Source organism: Ursus maritimus, unplaced genomic scaffold (assembly GCF_017311325.1).
Source record: "Ursus maritimus isolate PB19 unplaced genomic scaffold, ASM1731132v1 scaffold_19, whole genome shotgun sequence".
Taxonomy (NCBI): Eukaryota; Metazoa; Chordata; class Mammalia; order Carnivora; family Ursidae; genus Ursus; species Ursus maritimus.
This window is the reverse complement of record NW_024424341.1, coordinates 52,752,784-52,770,831: the sequence shown is the minus strand read 5'-3', so window position 1 is coordinate 52,770,831 and position 18,048 is coordinate 52,752,784. Positions and strand designations below refer to the sequence as shown.

General features: G+C 47.1%; 1 protein-coding gene and 1 long non-coding RNA gene across 2 annotated transcripts; one reads left to right on the top strand and one right to left on the bottom strand.

Moving 5' to 3' along the window:
* Positions 1-7,665: 7,665 nt before the first annotated feature.
* TEX101 (testis expressed 101) lies at positions 7,666-10,817 on the bottom strand. The gene is made up of 5 exons (XM_040634087.1): positions 9,940-10,817; positions 9,671-9,814; positions 9,358-9,552; positions 8,221-8,349; positions 7,666-8,061 (listed from the first exon to the last, which is right to left on the bottom strand). Exons 1-5 carry the CDS (start codon positions 10,001-10,003, stop codon positions 7,850-7,852), a joined length of 744 nt encoding a protein of 247 aa, XP_040490021.1. The 5' UTR covers positions 10,004-10,817; the 3' UTR covers positions 7,666-7,849.
* Positions 10,800-14,976, top strand: LOC121103492. The gene is made up of 2 exons (XR_005835760.1): positions 10,800-10,886; positions 14,326-14,976. It is a non-coding gene; the product is annotated as an uncharacterized LOC121103492 (long non-coding RNA).
* The last annotated feature ends 3,072 nt before the right edge of the window (positions 14,977-18,048 follow it).

Sequence of the window (18,048 nt, the reverse complement as noted above, 5' to 3'; positions counted from 1 at the left end):
CCCTTTTCTTACTACGTATGACACAAAAAGATTTATTATTTACCTGTTAACAGTGGACTGTCTAACAGAGACCACCGGAATCTCAGTGGTACCACAAAAGGGAAAATCAAGGAAGGCTATTTGAGGCAGGCTCTTCGTAGCAAGAAACTGGCCAGGACTAGGCCAGGATTGTGACACAATAGTTTAGGATTGGTGAAGGCGAGAGAAGGAGGGTCTTGAAACAGTCTTGATAAGCAAGCTGTTGTCTGATAAGTGAGCTTTTACAGATTTTTCCTTCCAGGCAAGGCTTTCTTGGAACAAACCATCGCCATGTTGAAATACATGGTTTCAGTTCTTACTTCAAATAGAATTTTAAAAACCTAATACAGTTGAATAGCCACTTGATTAATAGATTTCCTTTCTTGTCTCATAAAAATATTTTTTCTGGTTTTTCAAGTCAGCTTCCAAGGTCCATACATTGCACTTTGTTTTGTGCGTTTAAGTCTCTTTTAACTTATAGCTTCGTCTCTTTTCTTTTTTCTCCAAACGTAATTTTTGACAAAGCCAGGTCATTGTCTTACAGTGTTCCCACAGCCTGAATTTTGCTGACTGTATACATGTGGTGTCATTTAACATGTTCCTTTGCCCATGAATTCCCTTTAATTTGGTAGTTAAAACTGTTGATCAGGGGCGCCTGGGTGGCTCAGCTGTTAAGCGTCTGCCTTTGGCTCAGGTCATGATCCCAGGGTCCTGGGATCGAGCCCCGCATCGGGCTCCCTGCTCGGCGGGAAGCCTGCTTCTCCCTATCAAACTCCCCTTGCTTGTGTTCCCTCTCTTGCTGTCTCTCTCTGTCAAAAAAATAAATAAAATCTTAAAAAAAAAAAGAACTGTTGATCAAAGCTTTAAAAACCATGGCAAACAGTGGGAAGATGGAAGAATTAGAAGCACCAAGAATCTGTCCCTCCATCTAGACTACACTTGCTTTGGCAGAATCTGTCTGATACAACTATTTTGGAACTCTGGAGTCTGTTGAAGACTTTCAGTTTCCAGGGGAAGGCTTGGATGGTGGATTGTAGTTAATTTTGGTTCTTTTTTTTTTTTTTAAGATTTTATTTACTTTGAGAGAGAGAGAGGGAGGGAGGGAGAGAAAGAGAAAGAGAGAACACAAACAGGGGGAGAAGCAGATGGAGAGGGAGAAGCAGACTCCCTCCTGAGCGGGGAACCTGATGTGGGGCTTGATCCCAGGACCCTGAGATCATGACCTGTGCTGAAGGCAGACGCTTAGCCAACTGAGCCACCCAGGTGCCCCTAATTTTGGTTCTTGATATAGTAGCAGCTACTCATCCACCACCCCAGCCATGTGATAGGCTGTCATGCTTGTATTCCTGGAGCAGCTTGCATGCAGCTGTGGGAGCCAGTATGGGCAATAAGGACTCTATTCTCCAGATGTTGGGGATCTGTGCTCTGATTGCTGATTACTGCTTCTGATCACAGAGGTGCAGCCAAGAGGTGGACAGTCATGGTTATTGCACCTCCCCCTTTGTTGCAAGCCCCTTTCTCTCCAGCTGAAGTGGCTTCCAGGGGATGTAAAGGGCTGGCATCTTTTCTCCTCCCTTCACTTTTGCTTTTTCACCTTTGGGAGCTAGACATTAAAGACTAGGATATTCAAGAAATAACTACATATATGGGGAGTATTAGAAAGTGACTGTGCATGCCCACAGAAAGCCTGAGAAAAGACCTAAGGAGACCTTAAGTTTGGGGCACCTGGGTGGCTCAGTCAGTTAAGTATCCAACTCTTTTTTTTTTTTTTTAAGATTTTATTTCTTTATTTGACAGAGAGAGAGCATAGGCAGGGGGAGCAGCAGGCAGAGGGAGAGGGAGAAGCAGGCTCCCCATTGAGCAGGGAGCCCAATGTGGGGCTCGATCCCAGGACCCGGGGATCATGACCTGAGCTGAAGGTAGATGCTTAACTGACTGAGCCACCCAGGTGCCCCAAGTGTCCAACTCTTGATCTCAGCTCAGGTCTTGATCTCAGGATCATGAGTTCATTGGACTTCATGCTGAGTGTGGAGCCTATTTTAAAAAGAAGGAGAAGGGGAAGGGGAAGACTTTAAGTTTATACCTCAGGCTGATCCTCACCACAGAGATAGTGTACAACAATAAAAAAAATAATAAAAATTATAATAATAATAGTGATAAATAAAAACAATAAAAATAACAAACCATCAGAAAGAGGAGAATCTGATGTCCAGAGTTACCACATTATTAGAGTCAAATGTCCAGTGTTGAACAGAAGAATCACAAGGCATACAAAGAAACAGGAAAATGTGACATTCAAAGAAGAAGAAGAAGAAGAAGAAAAACCCCAACAGAAACTGTCTTCAAAAAAGACCTAGTGACAGATATGTTAGACAAAGATTTTAAAATAACTATCTTAAAGATGTACAAGGAATTAAAGGAAGATGTGGGGGAAGTCAAGAAGACAGTGTGTGAACAAAATGGAAATATCAATAAAGAGATAGAAAACCTAAAAAGATACCAGAAGGAAATTCTGTAGCTGAAAAGTACAATAATCAAAATGAAAAATTCAGTAGAGGGATTCAAATACAGATTTGAGCAGGCAGAAGAAAGAATCAGAGAACTTGAATATAGGGCAATGGAAAATTTCAAGTCTGAGACAGGGAAAATAAAGGTTGAAGAAAAGCAAACAGAACCTAAGAGACCTGTGGGATACCATGAAGTGAACCAATACTCATGTTGTGGAAGTCCCAAAAGGAGGAGAGACAGAGAAAGGAAGAGTGAGAATACTTCAAGAAATATTGATGGACATTTGGGTTGTTTCCAAGTTGTGGCTGAAAACTTTCCAAATTTGATGGAAGACATGAATATAAACATCCAAGAAGCTCAACAAACTCCAGATAAAATGGACTCAGAAAGACCCACACTGAGACACATTATAACCAAACTTTCAGAAGCCAAAGACAAAGAGAAAATCTTGACAGCAGCAACAAAAGCAAATCATCACATACAAAGGATCCTCAATAAGATTATCGGCAGATTTCTCACTGGAAACTTCGGAGGCCAGAAGACAGAGGGTCAATATATTCAAAGTGTTAAAAAGAAAGAAACTGTCCACCAAGAATCCTATATCCAGAAAAACTGCTCTTCAAAAGTGAGGGAGAAATTAAGACAGTCCCAGATAAACAAAAGCTGAGGGGGTTTGTGACCACCAGACTTGCCCCGCAAGAAATGCTCAAGGGAGTTTTACAAGGTGAAATGAAAGGACACTAGACAGTAACTCAAAGCCATATGAAGATATAAAGATCTCAATAAAGGTAAATACATGAGCAATTATTGTTTTTTAAGATTTTATTATATATTTGAGAGAGAGAGAGAGTGCAAGTGCTCGTGAGTCAGGGGAGGGACAGGGGGTAGGGAGAGGGACAAGGGTTGCTGTATGTATCAATAATTCATTCCTTTTTTTCTTTGCTGAGTAATATTCCACTCTAAAGATATATTATTATCAATTTTTTCACTGTTGATGGGCATTTGAGTTGTTTCCAGTTTGGGGCTCTTATAAATAAAGCTGTTATGAACATTTGTATAAAAATCATTGTATGGACATATGCTTTTGGTTTTTTTGGGTGGGGAGTGGTAGTACTTTGGAAAGGAAAGGTTGAATCCTGTGGTAAGTGTATGTTTAAGTTTTAAAGAAACTTCCTAAGATTGGGAACAAAGCAAACTGTCCACTCTCACTACTTTTATTCATTGCACTAGAAATCCTAACTGGTGCAATAACAAAAGAAAAATAAATAAAAGGCCTACATATTGGAAAGGAAAAAATAAAAGTGGCCCTACTTGCAGATGACATGATTGTCTAGAAAAATTCCATGGAATTTCTGTAGAACCTACCCAAAAAGCTGCTAGAACTAATAAATGAATTTAATAAAATTGTAGGAGATAGGTCAACATGCAAAAATCAATTGCATTTCTTCTATATACTAGCAATGAAAAATTGAAAACTGAAAATTTAAAAGTACTATTTACAATAGTTCCAAAAAAGTGAAATGAATATGAATCTAATAATATATGTACAGTATCTATATCCTGCAGACTATGAAACTAGGATTCTCATACATTGCTGGTGGTAATAAAAAATGACACAAGCCCTCTGGAAAACAGTTTCTCCATTTCTTATAAAGTTAAACAAACTCTTGCCTTATGACCCAGCAATCCTACTCCTAAGTATTTATCCTGGAGATAAAATTATACATTTATCAAAAAACTGTACATAAATGTTTATAGCAGTTTAATTCGTTACTGCCCCAAACTAGAAACCACCCAAACATCTTCAGCAAATTAATGGATAAACTGGAATATGTCCATACAATGGAATGATATTTGTCCATAAAAAGGAGTAAACCATCAATACACATAACATGGCTGAATCTCAGAGGCACGAATCATGAGTGAAAGAAGCTGGTCTCAAAGATTCCATACTGTGTGGTTCCATTTCTATGCCATTTTCAGAAAGGCCAATGTATAGTGATAGAGAATAGACCCGTGGTTGTCCACAGCTGGGATGAGGGGAGGATGGGGCTACAAAGGAGTAGAATGAGGGAGTTTTGGGGTGAATGAACTTTTTTATTTTGATTGTGGTATTACACAAGTGATTTTGTTGTGAAAGAAAAAATTTTTTTAACAGAGTGCTGTGGTTTAGTAAGTGTTGCACATGCGAAGAAGAGGTCTGCTGTTTTGCTTATCCATTCCCTTAGTAATGGATATTTAAATTCCTCCAGCTCTTCACCAGAAACATACAGTGGGATTATACAAATTGTATTCCTAAAGTTCTGCACATAAAGCAAGAAACAGATTTAGTGCCCAATAAATTATTACTTTAATTAACATTAAATAATAATAAAATAACCGAAACAGGGGCGCCTGGGTGGCACAGCGGTTAAGCGTCTGCCTTCGGCTCAGGGCGTGATCCTGGCGTTCTGGGATCGAGCCCCACATCAGGCTCCTCCCCTGGGAGCCTGCTTCTTCCTCTCCTACTCCCCCTGCTTGTGTTCCCTCTCTCGCTGGCTGTCTCTCTCTCTGTCAAATAAATAAATAAAATCTTAAAAAAAAAAAATAACCGAAACAACTGGTTTCCTAGCTCCTGATCAAAACTGACCTCCCACTCTGACATCACTGCCCCAAACCAGGATGTGTTCACATGGCCAATATAACACTATTAAGGAAATAGGGAGAGGAATCTTCAAATTCTTACCTTTTTTCAGTGCCCGTCCTTCCTAAACTTCTGCCTCTCTTCTTCTCTACCCTCTAGAAACTCATTGCTTTTTTCCCCTCCACATTAGCATCAAGCTTAAGGTAGTTGGTGGTGGTCAGTTTAGTTGTTGGAGAGGAATGTGTATGTGTTTGGTGGAAATTTGGTTCACTTCAATAAGCAGTTCTGGAAGAAACTATAGCATCAGTTTGCTGGTCACATCTATGGGTGCTGTTGTGAAGGTGGGAAGCGGAGATGGAATTTCAGGGAGGGAAGAACATAAACCAGAGTCCTGGAGAGAGCAATATGGGTGAGGATAGAGGCTTAATCTAGACAGATGAACAAATAGGAATATGCAGGATTATATTTCATTTTTACTCTTGTCTCCCCACTCTCCAATTCTTTGTACCACTTCTCTTGCTCCTTGTCCCTCAGTTAGTAGGGCCATTACCTAGAAATGCAAAGAGCCAGAAATATCTTAATGTTCAGCCTTGAAGTTTCAAAGTAGACTTATGTAAAGTGAGACAGAGACAATAATTCTGAAGGCCCAACTTTTGACTTGATAGACCTGGAATTTTCAAGTTCCCTAAAAGGCCTTATGGCATGATTGTTGCAAAACAATAGATTTGAGAAGAATGTGTGGTAGTGGTCTGTGTAAGGTAGATGATAAATCCCAGAGCCTAGGCCCCATCTCTTTCCTAGTACCTAGGGAGGAAGCAATCCCCTGTGCAATGATCTTTTCTCCAGATCTTGGGGGAATTTCATCAGCTATATGGGATGACTCCACAGCCCGAGTCCTGAAGCACTGCAGTGGGACTTGACAGCTGTTGGAAGAGGCCCCGAAGTAGCTGGGAGAGGGATGGCAGAGCTGAGAGGGCCCACGTGGATGACCATCAGTGCCCAGACAGGGTTGGAGGTTCCCAGTGGACGCCAGCAGGAATGGAAGCCAAGTACCAGGCATCAGCAGGAACTTGGACATGAGCAGCAGAGGCAAAAACTAGACAGTCACCTCCTTCCCACCAGTCCTGTAGCCAAGGCCTGGGCAAGAAGAGTGGAAAGGGAGAAAGCCCAGAGGTGGCTGAGTTTATTCAAACTGGTTAAGTTTCTTCCTACCACTGGGTCAGATGAGGGATTGCTATAACCAAAGTATCATAAGAATAAACAATATATTAAAATACTTTTATATTATATGTATTTATGTTAATACATTATTATAGTTGAGTTTGTGGCCTGAGAAGTTTGCCCATGCTGCCTGAAGTTCTTTGGCATATGATACATATAATTTTTAAAATACCAAAACAATCCACAGGCCAAATTTTGGAAAATTGTGTCATTCTTCTATTCACTCAGGGATTTCTCCTGTAACTCTTCAGTGCCTCAGAAAGCCATTGTCCTATGGGAAACATGTACTTGGTTTTTTTGTTTTTGCCCTAGATAGCATTTACCAGTCATGGTTCTGAATGCTTATTTCAGAAACTTACATGCCCCTCATTAAGTTCAAATTTGATTTGTTTGTACTTTCTCCTGCAAACTGATATGATGGGAAACTGGATGCCTAGGGACAAAGATAAAGTGTTAGCTGGGGTGCGGCTTTAACTCAAAGAGTTTATTTAGAACAGAGAACTTTCTAGAAAGAACTTGGATGAACTATACTATGGCCAAACTCCCCTGTCCTTTGTCCTTTGTAGGGGTCACTATTTGCATTACGTCTCCTTCCACCCCTGGTACAGTTGGCTATATGATTTAAACCACAATAAAACTATTTAAGTAAAATAATGTCCGTTCCCCCCTATCCTCTCCCCACCTTTTACTTTTCCCTATGTGGCTCCTATATCATTGGAGTCTTTTATAATAAGATGAGTTTTATCTATTCTTGAGTAATAAGTAAGCAGGAGAAGCCAAAAACAAATCTTCCCTCCAGGAATCCCAGGCCCCAGTTTTCATACCCTGCTGAGCCCCAGCTGCCTCCGATGTTCCCTGTGTCCACACAAGATGCATGAATTAGGCAGCAGAGAAGGGAAGGAATGATGTAGAGGGGAAAGAGACAGGACATAGGAGATGGGGTCTGTTATAACAGAAGAATTTGGAGTCTGATTTTTCAAATTCTGCCATACCTCCCAGGGAAATATTAGAACAAAACAGCCACTGTGACCTTCAGGTTGGGCTTGGAGTTCTCTGAAGGAGGCTAATGCTAATCTCTTGCCCAGCTAGCAAGAGAAAGTGACCAATTAGAGTGAAAGGAAAACTAGATTTAAGGTCCAAGTATCAAAGTTCTGGTCTTGCTCTGCCCATAGCTTTGTCAGTGTGAGACATTCAAGTTTTCCAGATCTCTGCTTCCCTTTCTGCAAAATGTGTAGGTTGGAGACGATGAATTTTAAGGGCCCTTTCAGCACCAAAATTCCACTTCTAGTCTTGGGTTATACGCTAATCACAACAGAAACTTTATTAGAAATATAAAATATATCCACAAGAACTCTCTCTGTTCTTCAGCTCTCCACTTGCTCCTCAACTTGTTGATGACCAGCAGTCAGAAGGCTCCCAGTCAGAAGAGGTGTCCTGCGGTCCAGGTTGAAAAGCACCTCCTCGGGAACAACGGACAAGTTAGTGCAGTAACAGCAGCAGCACTAGCTCTATCCGCCAAACTGAAACAGGAAGCCAGGCGGCACCACTTTCAGTCTTTCGGGGTTGAAGGAGAGACTTATATGGACAGATTTCCTCCACCCACATGGGCCCTACTGTAAAGATTCCAGACATCAGCCTGCAACCAGTTATGGATGTACAGCCTTTGACCTCCAAAAATGAGTTGATGCCTCCTATGGAACAAGAAGGGATGGGGAGACACACAGATGTTTTAGGAAATCAGAAAGGAATCAGTCTTTCCTCATTCCTAGAACCCTGAGTGTCAGAACCTCTCGGGGTCCACCCAGATGTCTGGTTTTCCAGCCTCTGAACCCACCAGATGTTCAGTTTACCTCCAGTGATCTGAAGTCTTCCTTGATAGCACTGAACTGTGTCATTGGGACAGGGAAGAGAAGGAGAGTTCAGACAGGTCCCCAGAGCCACACAGGTTGGGCAATGGAGGTATGGTGTCATACTGGGAGCTAGAGGGAAAAACAGAGGGCAATTGGTGTATGTCCTGCCTCTGGACTTGTCTCTTTTTGCTTCCCTCTCTTCCCCAAGTCTTTGTTACTGACACGGCCACAATCAAGGCCTATCACTGCAACCTTGCCATGCCTCTCCAACTGATTATCTTTGCTGTCAGAACCCATCCAACATGACTTCCAAACTGTGTGCTTAGGTGTGGAGACAGAGGTGAAAAGGACACAGTTCCTGCCATTGAGATCACCGTCTAGAAGAAGGACATGCCAGTAATTATAGTACATCCCAGTAGGCACTGTGTCCAAGATATAATGGCAAAGGAATGGAGGGGTATCTAACTATCTGGAAGAATTTGCTAACTATTTTCACAGAGCAGACACCTGAGTTGAGGTGGAGGGTGAAGAGAGGTTAGCTGAGTGAAAATGGGGGTCGGGGGGTAGCAATGTAAACAGCAAGGACAAAGACCTGCTGGTGTGAGCAGCTTGGTGGATTTGGGGGACTGTGAGACACTGCAGTGTTGGTATTCCGTTGGTAGGCACTGATAGGGCTAGACTGGTTTTTTTATGGCCAGCATCCATTCTGATTGGCCAGTACCATATCTGTTGTTAAGTATTTTGACTATGGCCCCAGCTGGAACACAATAAAAAAGGAAAGAAGAGAAGGAAGTGAGCTGAAAAGTTAGGCAGGGCCAGATTGCCATAGGGTCTGGCCAAGTCAGGGAAGCAGTAACTGCCAGACTGTTTATACCACACCATCCTACTTGGAAACCTCCACTGACCCCTTATTGCTTAATAAACACAAAACCCCACTTAACACCTCAGCCTTCATTGATGTCCTGGTGCTCTGAGCAGTGTTTAGACCCCGAGGTAACAATTTAGAAAAAGACAGGCCAAAGCTCTGAGGTTCTTTTGTGTATGGCCCCATTGGGCCTGAGCCAACTAAACACAGAGAAGGAAGACCCGCCATCTTTTCAGGGGTTTACCTAGTTTCTCTCAGTCCCCATGTCTCACCTTCCTGCGTACCTTGGGTCTCTTCCTCCCTCCACAGCTCCATTAAGTTCTCCCTGCTGTTGCATAAGGACTCCTCACAGTAGGTGCTGTAGGAGACTGTGATTATGCCTGGGGGTGGGGAGTGCTGGACGTACGTTACCGCCTGTGTCCCATCCGTGACGCAGCCCTTAGTGCCCAAAACTGCTGTCTCGGCCCCTGTTCAGAGACAAGAGGGAAAGAAAGGGCCTATGGCTTGGCCCCAGGGGAGGGGAAACAGCCCTGCTGAGGACATACCCTTCCTCCCACCCAACCCAACTGCCCTTTCTCGCTTTACCCGCGTTAATCATCAGAAGGGATTCCTGGCAGGATGACCCACTGTCACAAGTCTCAACTTTCTCTGTGGTCCAATTAAACGTCCTCCTTGGGTCCTTTTCCACACTCATCCATATGCCCTTGTGACAGGACAAATTTTGCTCCGCTGGGGAGGAAATGAGGTCAAGGTAAGCACACGTGTCCTCCTCTGCGGGGACTCCGGCCAGTCCTCCTACGCCAGAGGTGCATCCTCTGTGAGCCAGCTCTCCCCCTGGAGCCCCCCATTCTTACAGGCCAAGGAGGGGGTTCCCAGGAGGAGGAGGAACAGCAAACTCAGGACACGACGGGCTCCCATGGCGTCTCTCAGAGCCACTTGGAAGAGCAGCTAAGGACCTGCAATCTGAGAGAGAAGAGCGGGCTGTTCGGCCTCACACGACGAGGCTGCATCGACCTTCTGGCAAGTACTGCCACGGCGGGGCGCAGCCGGCGCCACAGAAGACTGCGACCTCCCCAGTCGCGGTGGCTCTGGCTAGCCTGCGAGTGTGAGCACATTAACACGTTCGCTGTGCCTCAGTTTCCACAGCTGCAACCCTCCGACCCAAACCCCTATTCCCCAAAGACAGAGGAGTTCAACGACCGGGACCCTCCAACCTTGGGGTCCGGGTGCGGCCCAGACGCCCCTTCGGCCTCAGACTCAGGAGGCCGGGTTCAAGCCTTTGCTCTCCCACGCCCCGGGATTCTCGGCCCGCCAGGCCCTGGACCCCGCAGAACTCGGAATCCTCAGATCCCAGTCCTGTTCTACCGAGGGATCCAGGGCTTTGCGTTCCAGCCGCCATTTCCCGCAGGACCCAGGATTCTGGGCCCCCGGCCTCCTCCCCTCTCAGACCCAGAAGTCCTACACCCCCTTTCCTCAGGACCCAGGAATCCGGGGAGCCCTCCTCTTCTCTTTAAGGGACCCAAATTCCACCTGGCTTCCAGATAACCTCACAAGAACCTCACGGCGCTGAAGGAACGGCCTGGAACGCCCCTGCTGTTCTACTTGGCCTTGGCTTCGTCTCTCAGAGACGCGGAAGGCGGGGACAGCTTCGCCAAACAGGTCACTCGAAGCCCCATTGGTCAATGTGAAAACATCTGATGCGCTCATTGGATGAACCTGAAGGAACGCCGCATCCCCATTGGCCCTCGAGAAGCCCACTCCTGGCAGTCTTGGAAGGCACGCATGCGCAGAATGGCGAGTGGTGAGCATGCTGCGGTTGGGGGAGGGGGGTCGCTGGTGTTTGCAGCGCAGGGCGAGCAAAGCCAGGCGGGCGGTGCATCCCCAAGTGGCCTCTCTGACCATTTTTTCTCATTGGGCAGTGGAGTCTCTGCTTGGCGAGCCGTGCTAGGAGACCACACTCTTGGCCATACTCTCCCTGCCCAAATCGCCTCCCGTGTTCCCAGCCAGGGCCCCGCCCCAGCACCCGCATGGTGGCCATAGTCACTGGGAGGCAGCTTGGCCTCATCACCTTCATCCACAGTAATGCCTGCCCAGCCCGGGCGTCTTCCTCTGATCAAGTCACAGCACTGGCCTCGTCCATGGCCTTCTGGAAGGCTGAATAGAGAAACAGAGAAACTTCAGAGTTATTTCTAGCCTTGGGATCATAGGAGGCAGGAAAGGATGAAGCACCTTACAAAAGGGCCATGGCCAATCCCAGCCTTGCCCCAGCAACCTGACCAGGGCAGTGGTCACAGGTTTCAGGGGAGGAGGTCTCTGTGTATGATGGTAGTGAGCATGGCTGATTGTGTCCTCACTGGCTGGCTGGCGTATTCTGGAAGCTTTGGCAGTTCTTAGAATAACCAAAGGGACTGTCTTGATTGATGCCCTTTAACAAGGAACAGACTTACGGGATAGGGAGTTTTTAGTGCTCACTGTAGTTTTGATCCTGCCTCCAGGAGCAAAGTAAGAGAAAGGATAGTAAGAAATTCACTTCAAATACTGGGTCCCTGATGCCTGGCCCCTAGTTCTCTAATATCTCAGGAATCTGTGGGTCCCTGTTCCCAGCCCCCTCCTCCCTCAGACCCAGGAGTCCAGGCCCCCCCCAACCCCCTCCTCCTTCAGACTCAGGAGTCCAGGTCCTAGGCCTCTGTCATCTAGACCCAAAAATCCAAGTCACTACCCCCCTTAACTCTCATCATCCAAACATAAAGTACCCTTTGTGTACTTTCAGAATTGGTACTATTCCTGGAAGTTAAGCTATAAATGAATATTAATTTTTAATAGAGAAAATGCCTCAGTCAGAATGGTGTTAGTAAAAGCTCTTAATTTTATGTAAAAATAGTTTAAAACTTTCATTTGGGGACAATTAATAGTAAGTATTATTATTAATATATTATTAGCAAAAACATTAGAGACAGTTTAGCATAAATATGAAGAGGTAGTTCTGGTCCCAAGGACCCTGTCCTTTAGGCCCCGGGACCCTCCCTCATCCCTTCCCATCTCTCTGACTAGTGCTTGCCCTGCCTCCGGGCCTGACCCCACAGCTGACTTCTAGCTCCTGTAGTGAAGACCATCCTAAATTGGCTCTTGGCCTGTGGATTTGTTTTCCGGGGCTGCCATAACTAAGTACCACAGCCGGCGAGGCTTACGCAAGAGAAGGGTATTATCATATCATCACAATTCTGGAAGCTGGAAGCCCAAAGTCAAGGTGTTGACAGGGTTGGTTCCTTCTGAGGGCTGGGAGGGAAGGATCTGCCCCAGACCTCTCTCTCCTTGGCTTTGGATGGCTGGCTTCTCCCTGCATCTTGACATCGTCTGCCCTTTATGCATGTCTGTGTGCGGATTTTTCCCTTTGAATAAGGACACCGGTCCTACTGGATTGGGTCCCACCCTAATGACCTCGTCTCCATTTGATTACCTCTGCAGAGACCTTATCTCTAAATAAGGTGACTTTCTGAGGTACTGGGGAGTCAGGACCTCAACATATGGATTTGGAAGAGGGGGACACAATTCAAGCCATCACGGACTGAGAGAGATGCATGTTGCAGTTGAAGTAGTGAGTACAGAATAGTGTACTTGCACACTCCACGGACCAAGCCAGCCGGGCAGCACCCCCAAATGGTTTTATTTATTTATTTATTTTAGATTTTATTTATTTATTTGACAGAGTGAGAGAGAGCGCGTGCGCAGAGCTGTGGGAGAGGGGCAGAGGGAGAGGGAAAAGCAGGCTCCCCACTGAGCAAGGAGACCGATGCGGGACTTGATCCCAGAACCCTGGGATCATCACTTGAGCTGAAGGCAGACACCTAACCTACTGAGCCACCCAGGTGCCCCTCTCAAATGGTGTTTTAAAAAAATATTTCACTTTCCAGTTGTTCATTGCCAATATCTGGAATTATTAAAGAATATGCAGTATAGAATAATATAGAATATTTACATTTTATTAGCATGGGTGTAGACTTCACTCTAGGGCTGGTTTAGCCCTACTCCTAAGGTACGATTTTTCTGGGGTCTCTGCTGAATGTCCTGTGTCTTCAACAAGGTGTCTCTGCCTTGGTTTCTTGGAGTTTGAATGTTTTCCCTTTCTGAGTGGGCTTTGGACAGTGTTCCGCATATAGCTCCCTGGAAGGTTTTTTTAAATTTGTACCAGAATTCACAAGCTTAGATAAGGCACTTTTTTTTTCCTTTTCTATTCTAAAGTAAATTGCCTGTATGTATCTGCTTGCTTAACCGTAGTCAGGAAGAGAGGATAGCATTTTTATTTGTGTGTTTTTAATTCATTTTTGGCATTGTAAGATGGCCCCAACCCACTTCTATATAAAGTAACACAAAAGCAGGCATTCAGAGTTCCTGTGGGTTTAAAACTGTATTCACTGATGTAAACAAAGTAATAATAAATTTTTCTTTAGGTTCAGTTTTTTATTTTTTATTTTTATTTATTTATTTATTTATTTATTTTAAAGATTTTATTTGTTTATTTGACAGAGAGACAGCCAGCGAGAGAGGGAACACAAGCAGGGGGAGTGGGAGAGGAAGAAGCAGGCTCCCAGCAGAGGAGCCTGATGTGGGGCTCGATCCCAGAACGCTGGGATCACGCCCTGAGCCGAAGGCAGACGCTTAACGACTGCGCTACCCAGGCGCCCCTTTTATTTTTATTTTTTAAAAGATTGTATTTATTATTTGAGAGAGAGAGACGGAGTGTGCACCAGTGGGGGCTGGCGGGGCGGGGGAGGGGCAGATGGAGAGGGAGAAGCAGCCTTCCTGCTCTGCGTGGAGCCTGATGTGGGGCTCGATCCCCAGGACCCTGAGATCATGGCCTGAGCCGAAATCAAGAGTCAGACGCTTAACTGACTGAGCCCCCAGCTGCCCCGCTGGATGTACTTTTCAAGTGTGTGGGGGGACACGTGGGGCTCGATGGCTGCCTTTCCAGCACTCCGTGGCCTGTGAACTTTGTCCTGGGAGTTCTGATTGCTGGACTATCAGGAACCCGTCAGTGGGGATACTTTCAAGGATAGCAGGGGCTGTAAGAAACTACAGGAGTAGTGATAATTCTGATAAAAAATGAGAGTTCTGGGTGAAGCCATATAGTGGATATTCCTCATAGTCACCTGTGACAGGGGAAACGGGACAATTCGTACGCTCTTACAGTGTTTAAATGAATTAGTTGACAGGAAAATCCGAACCTTTAAACTTTGTTTCAGAAGCGACAAGCTGAGCGTCATCGTCGGAAAGCAGCAGCTGACGGCCCACTGCCAACGTGACCCTTTTGTCCAGATGACTCTTCCAGACTCTCTGGGTATGACCCAAGCCAGCGGGGTCCCAGAAACCTCTACCGAATTCCATGTATCTGAAAGCACGTTGCACACGTGGACTCACAGTGTCCGGTAGGTGCCCTGGAGGTCTGTTGTGTTAGAAATGTGAGCCCCACGCGTTTTCTGGTTTGCTGGTCACGAGAGACACATGACGATGCTCCTTAGGCGCTGGCATTGCCCTGCCACCAGCAGGGCCGCCTGCGAACAGCACTGCGGGCTGCGGGACACGAAGGCGCTGCTCCAGGCGGGACCTCGCTCCAGCCCGTGCGCTGTCAGCTGTCCCACCGCCCACCTGCATCCACCCCCACGAGTCTGAGGACCTCCAGGCCCCGGTAGACACTGTGAGGATCCTGTCCCGCTGGATGGACGGCCCCCACCTCTCCTCTCTGGCCTCCCGCATAAGCCGGGACCAAGCCGAACCCGTCCCAGCGTCCCCTCTCCGCACCTGAACTGCACACAGAACTCCAGCGTTCACTTCGGTCCTCACACAGGCTCGGCCTGCACACATCTCCTTCTATTAAAGCTCTTTCCTGCCACGTGGTTGCTGCAGCAAGAATCATGAGTCACTATTGAATCTTTGGTGCCCCCTGCCCCAGGTGCAATCTGTCACCCACCCTCTCCAGGTCCCCCTCCTGCCCTGACCTTTCTCCCATTTCTCTCCCTGTTTCTTCTCCACTATGACCACGAGTCCAAACTGCGGTTTCCTACGTGGACCTGGTCTAACCAGTCTTGCAGGGCGTTCGGTCCCTACTGCGGCTGTACCAAGTTACCACAACCTCAGTGGCTTCACACAACACGGTTTGTTAACCCTAGAGTTTTGTAGCTCAGAAGCCTGACACAGATGGAGCCATCGGCTCGCCCAAGATAGTCCCCCATTTAAAGGCCAGCCTGTTAACAACCTTAATTCCCCGTTGCCCTGTCCAGCCCCGTATTCACAGGCTCTGGGGAGCAGGGTGTGGGCATCCCTGGGGGTCACTCTTCTCCCAACCACACTCAGCTTCCACTGTCTCCTCTCTGGAGCTTTCTCCACCTGGCAAGTGGAGCGAAACCACTAGGATAACATCATGTAAATAGATCGTGTCACTTCTGGAAAACAAATCAAACAATAAACAGTCCCTTTAGACATGTCTGACTACACTTCAAATAAGACCTGGAGTCCCTCACGTGGCCCCCAAAGCCCTACCCGATGGGCCCCCAGGCTTGAGGAGCACTGGCTGCTCCAGGTTTGAGGGGAAGTGGGTGTGAGTAGAGAGGGTGGGTCTCCCCGTCCTTTCATTCCTGGGGGTAGATCCCCTTTCTTATAATTGTGTGGTGGGGTCATGAAGACTCCAACCTCTGGATCATTTTTTCCCTGAAGACTTCCTTCTGTCTAGCTCTTTACACGAGGTTCTAGCCTCATTTGAATAATGAGGTGTGAGAGCCAGCATGCGGCAGGCTGCACATTTCCAGGTGGCCCCAGGGGACATGTCCCCACTGGATGGTGGTTCCACGCACACCCTCTCCCCCCCATGGTCTGTCTTGAGCCAGGCTCCTTCCTCTGGGTCTTCAGATTCATCATGTGCCTTCATCCCTGCCCACGTGTCCCCGGGAGGGCAGCCCCTGCACGGAAGGTCTCTCAGGCCACCGCAGGCGGGGAGGCTGGGGCTTCGTGGACCCAAGTGGCAAAGACTCCTAGAAAAAGGGAGGGTCTGTTCAACAAGCCCAGGGCTGGTGAGCCCAGCGTGGCTATCATGGCCCAGGACTGCGTGGGGTCAAAAATGTGGTAAGAAATCTCATCTCTTGGTTGGAGTTAAGATGGCGGAGGAGTAGGAGACACCGTTTTCAGCCGGTCCTCCGAGTCGAGCTGGATAGGTACCAGACCAGCCTAAACAACCACGGAACCAGCCTGAGACGCAGGAAGACGCATCTGGATCTCTACAAATGAACGTCTCCAGCGCTGAGTATTGAGGTACGAAGCGGGGAGCCATGAAACCGTGCACAGATATCGGAACATAAACGGAAGGGGGAGGGAGCCGCCGCGTTCTGGCGCCAAGAAGCGGCAGCCACTTGCACGGGGGAGCGGGCGGGCTCGAGGTCGGCACCCACAAAACAGCAGACTGAGACCGTGAGCCGGGTGCGCGCGCCACCAGGCATCTCGCGGAACCCCGGAATCCTGGTGCGCTCACTGGATCCAGACTGAGACCGGGAGCTCCGGAGCGCGCAGGAGCGGCTGGCGGCTGAGCGGCATAGAAGCATCAAGAGGACAGAAACACGCCCGGCCCTGGAAGTGAGGCTGGGACGCCGGAGTGTGGGCGCACATCCCGAGGCGCTGCAGGGTTGAGCAGCACCAACAGGAAACAGAGTTAAAGTGGCCAGAACATCCCAGTGGAGAACGGGCCGCTAATCCCTCTGTTCTGTGACAGAGCTGAAATTCGCCGCTGCTGCTCTTGACTCTCAGAAGAGGCACAGCAAACCGTCAGGGAAAGACCGCCAGAGAACAAAAGCCTGGAAATACCGGCTCAGGAGTGCCCAACACCATCCCCTCTGCATGAGCGAGACTCCCCAAACAGGGTTGCCTGATGTATCGCGGTCGGCGGCCTCCTCCCAGAAGGCAGGCTGAAAAAATCAAAAGCCCACAACCCGGGCGCCTGGGTGGTGAGTCATTGTTGAGCGCCTGCCTTCGGCTTAGGGGCGTGATCCCGGCGTTCTGGAAAGGAGTCCCTCATCGGGCTCCTCCGCTGGGAGCCTGCTTCTTCCCTCTCCCACTCTGCTTCTGTCCCCTCTCGCTGATTGGCTGCCACATAAATAAATAAATAAAATCTTTAAAGAAGAAGCCACACATCCCTAAGATCCCCTATATAAAACAAGGGCACGGCCTGGGACTCCAGTCAATAATTTGGGCTCTGGAAACCGCCAGTACCTCTCTTCATCAGAATGACAGAAGGAGAAGCCCCCCAGCAAAGAAAAGACATAGTGTAGTCTGTGGCCTCTGCCACAGAAATAAATGAATATGGATGTAACCAAATTATCAGAAATGGAAATCTAGAGTAACGTTGGTCAAAATGATGAGTAGAATTGAAAAACTATTAACGAAAAGGTTACTGAGAATATAGAATCCTTAAGGAACCAGAAATAGAGAAGCGGGAATCTGACAGGGAAATTAAAAATTCTATGAGCCAAAATGCAGGCAAACTGAGGCCTCTGACGGCCAGGTTCGCAAGAAGCAGAGGACAGGTTAGTGAATTGGAGGATGGGTTAATAGAGAATGAAATAGAAGATGGTCTAAAAAATCCACGCCATGAATGTGGAACTACGGGAGACTTACCTACTCAATGAAACGATCCAATGTTAAGAATCACGGATCCCCGAGGGAAAAACAGCTGCATTGAGAGTCTAGAAGAGATAGTTTGAACAAATTTTAGCTGAAAACTTCCCTAATCTAGCAAGGGAAACAAACATTCGTGTCAAGATAGGCGAACAGACCCTCCCAAGCTCAGCCAGCAACCAGCCTCGCCACGTACGCTCATAGTGAAATTCGCAAATATTAGATGCAAGGATACAGTATTGAAAGGCCAGGCAAAGAAATTTCTCAGTACCAAGAGCAATGTGGAATCAATCAAAGGCATAAATGAT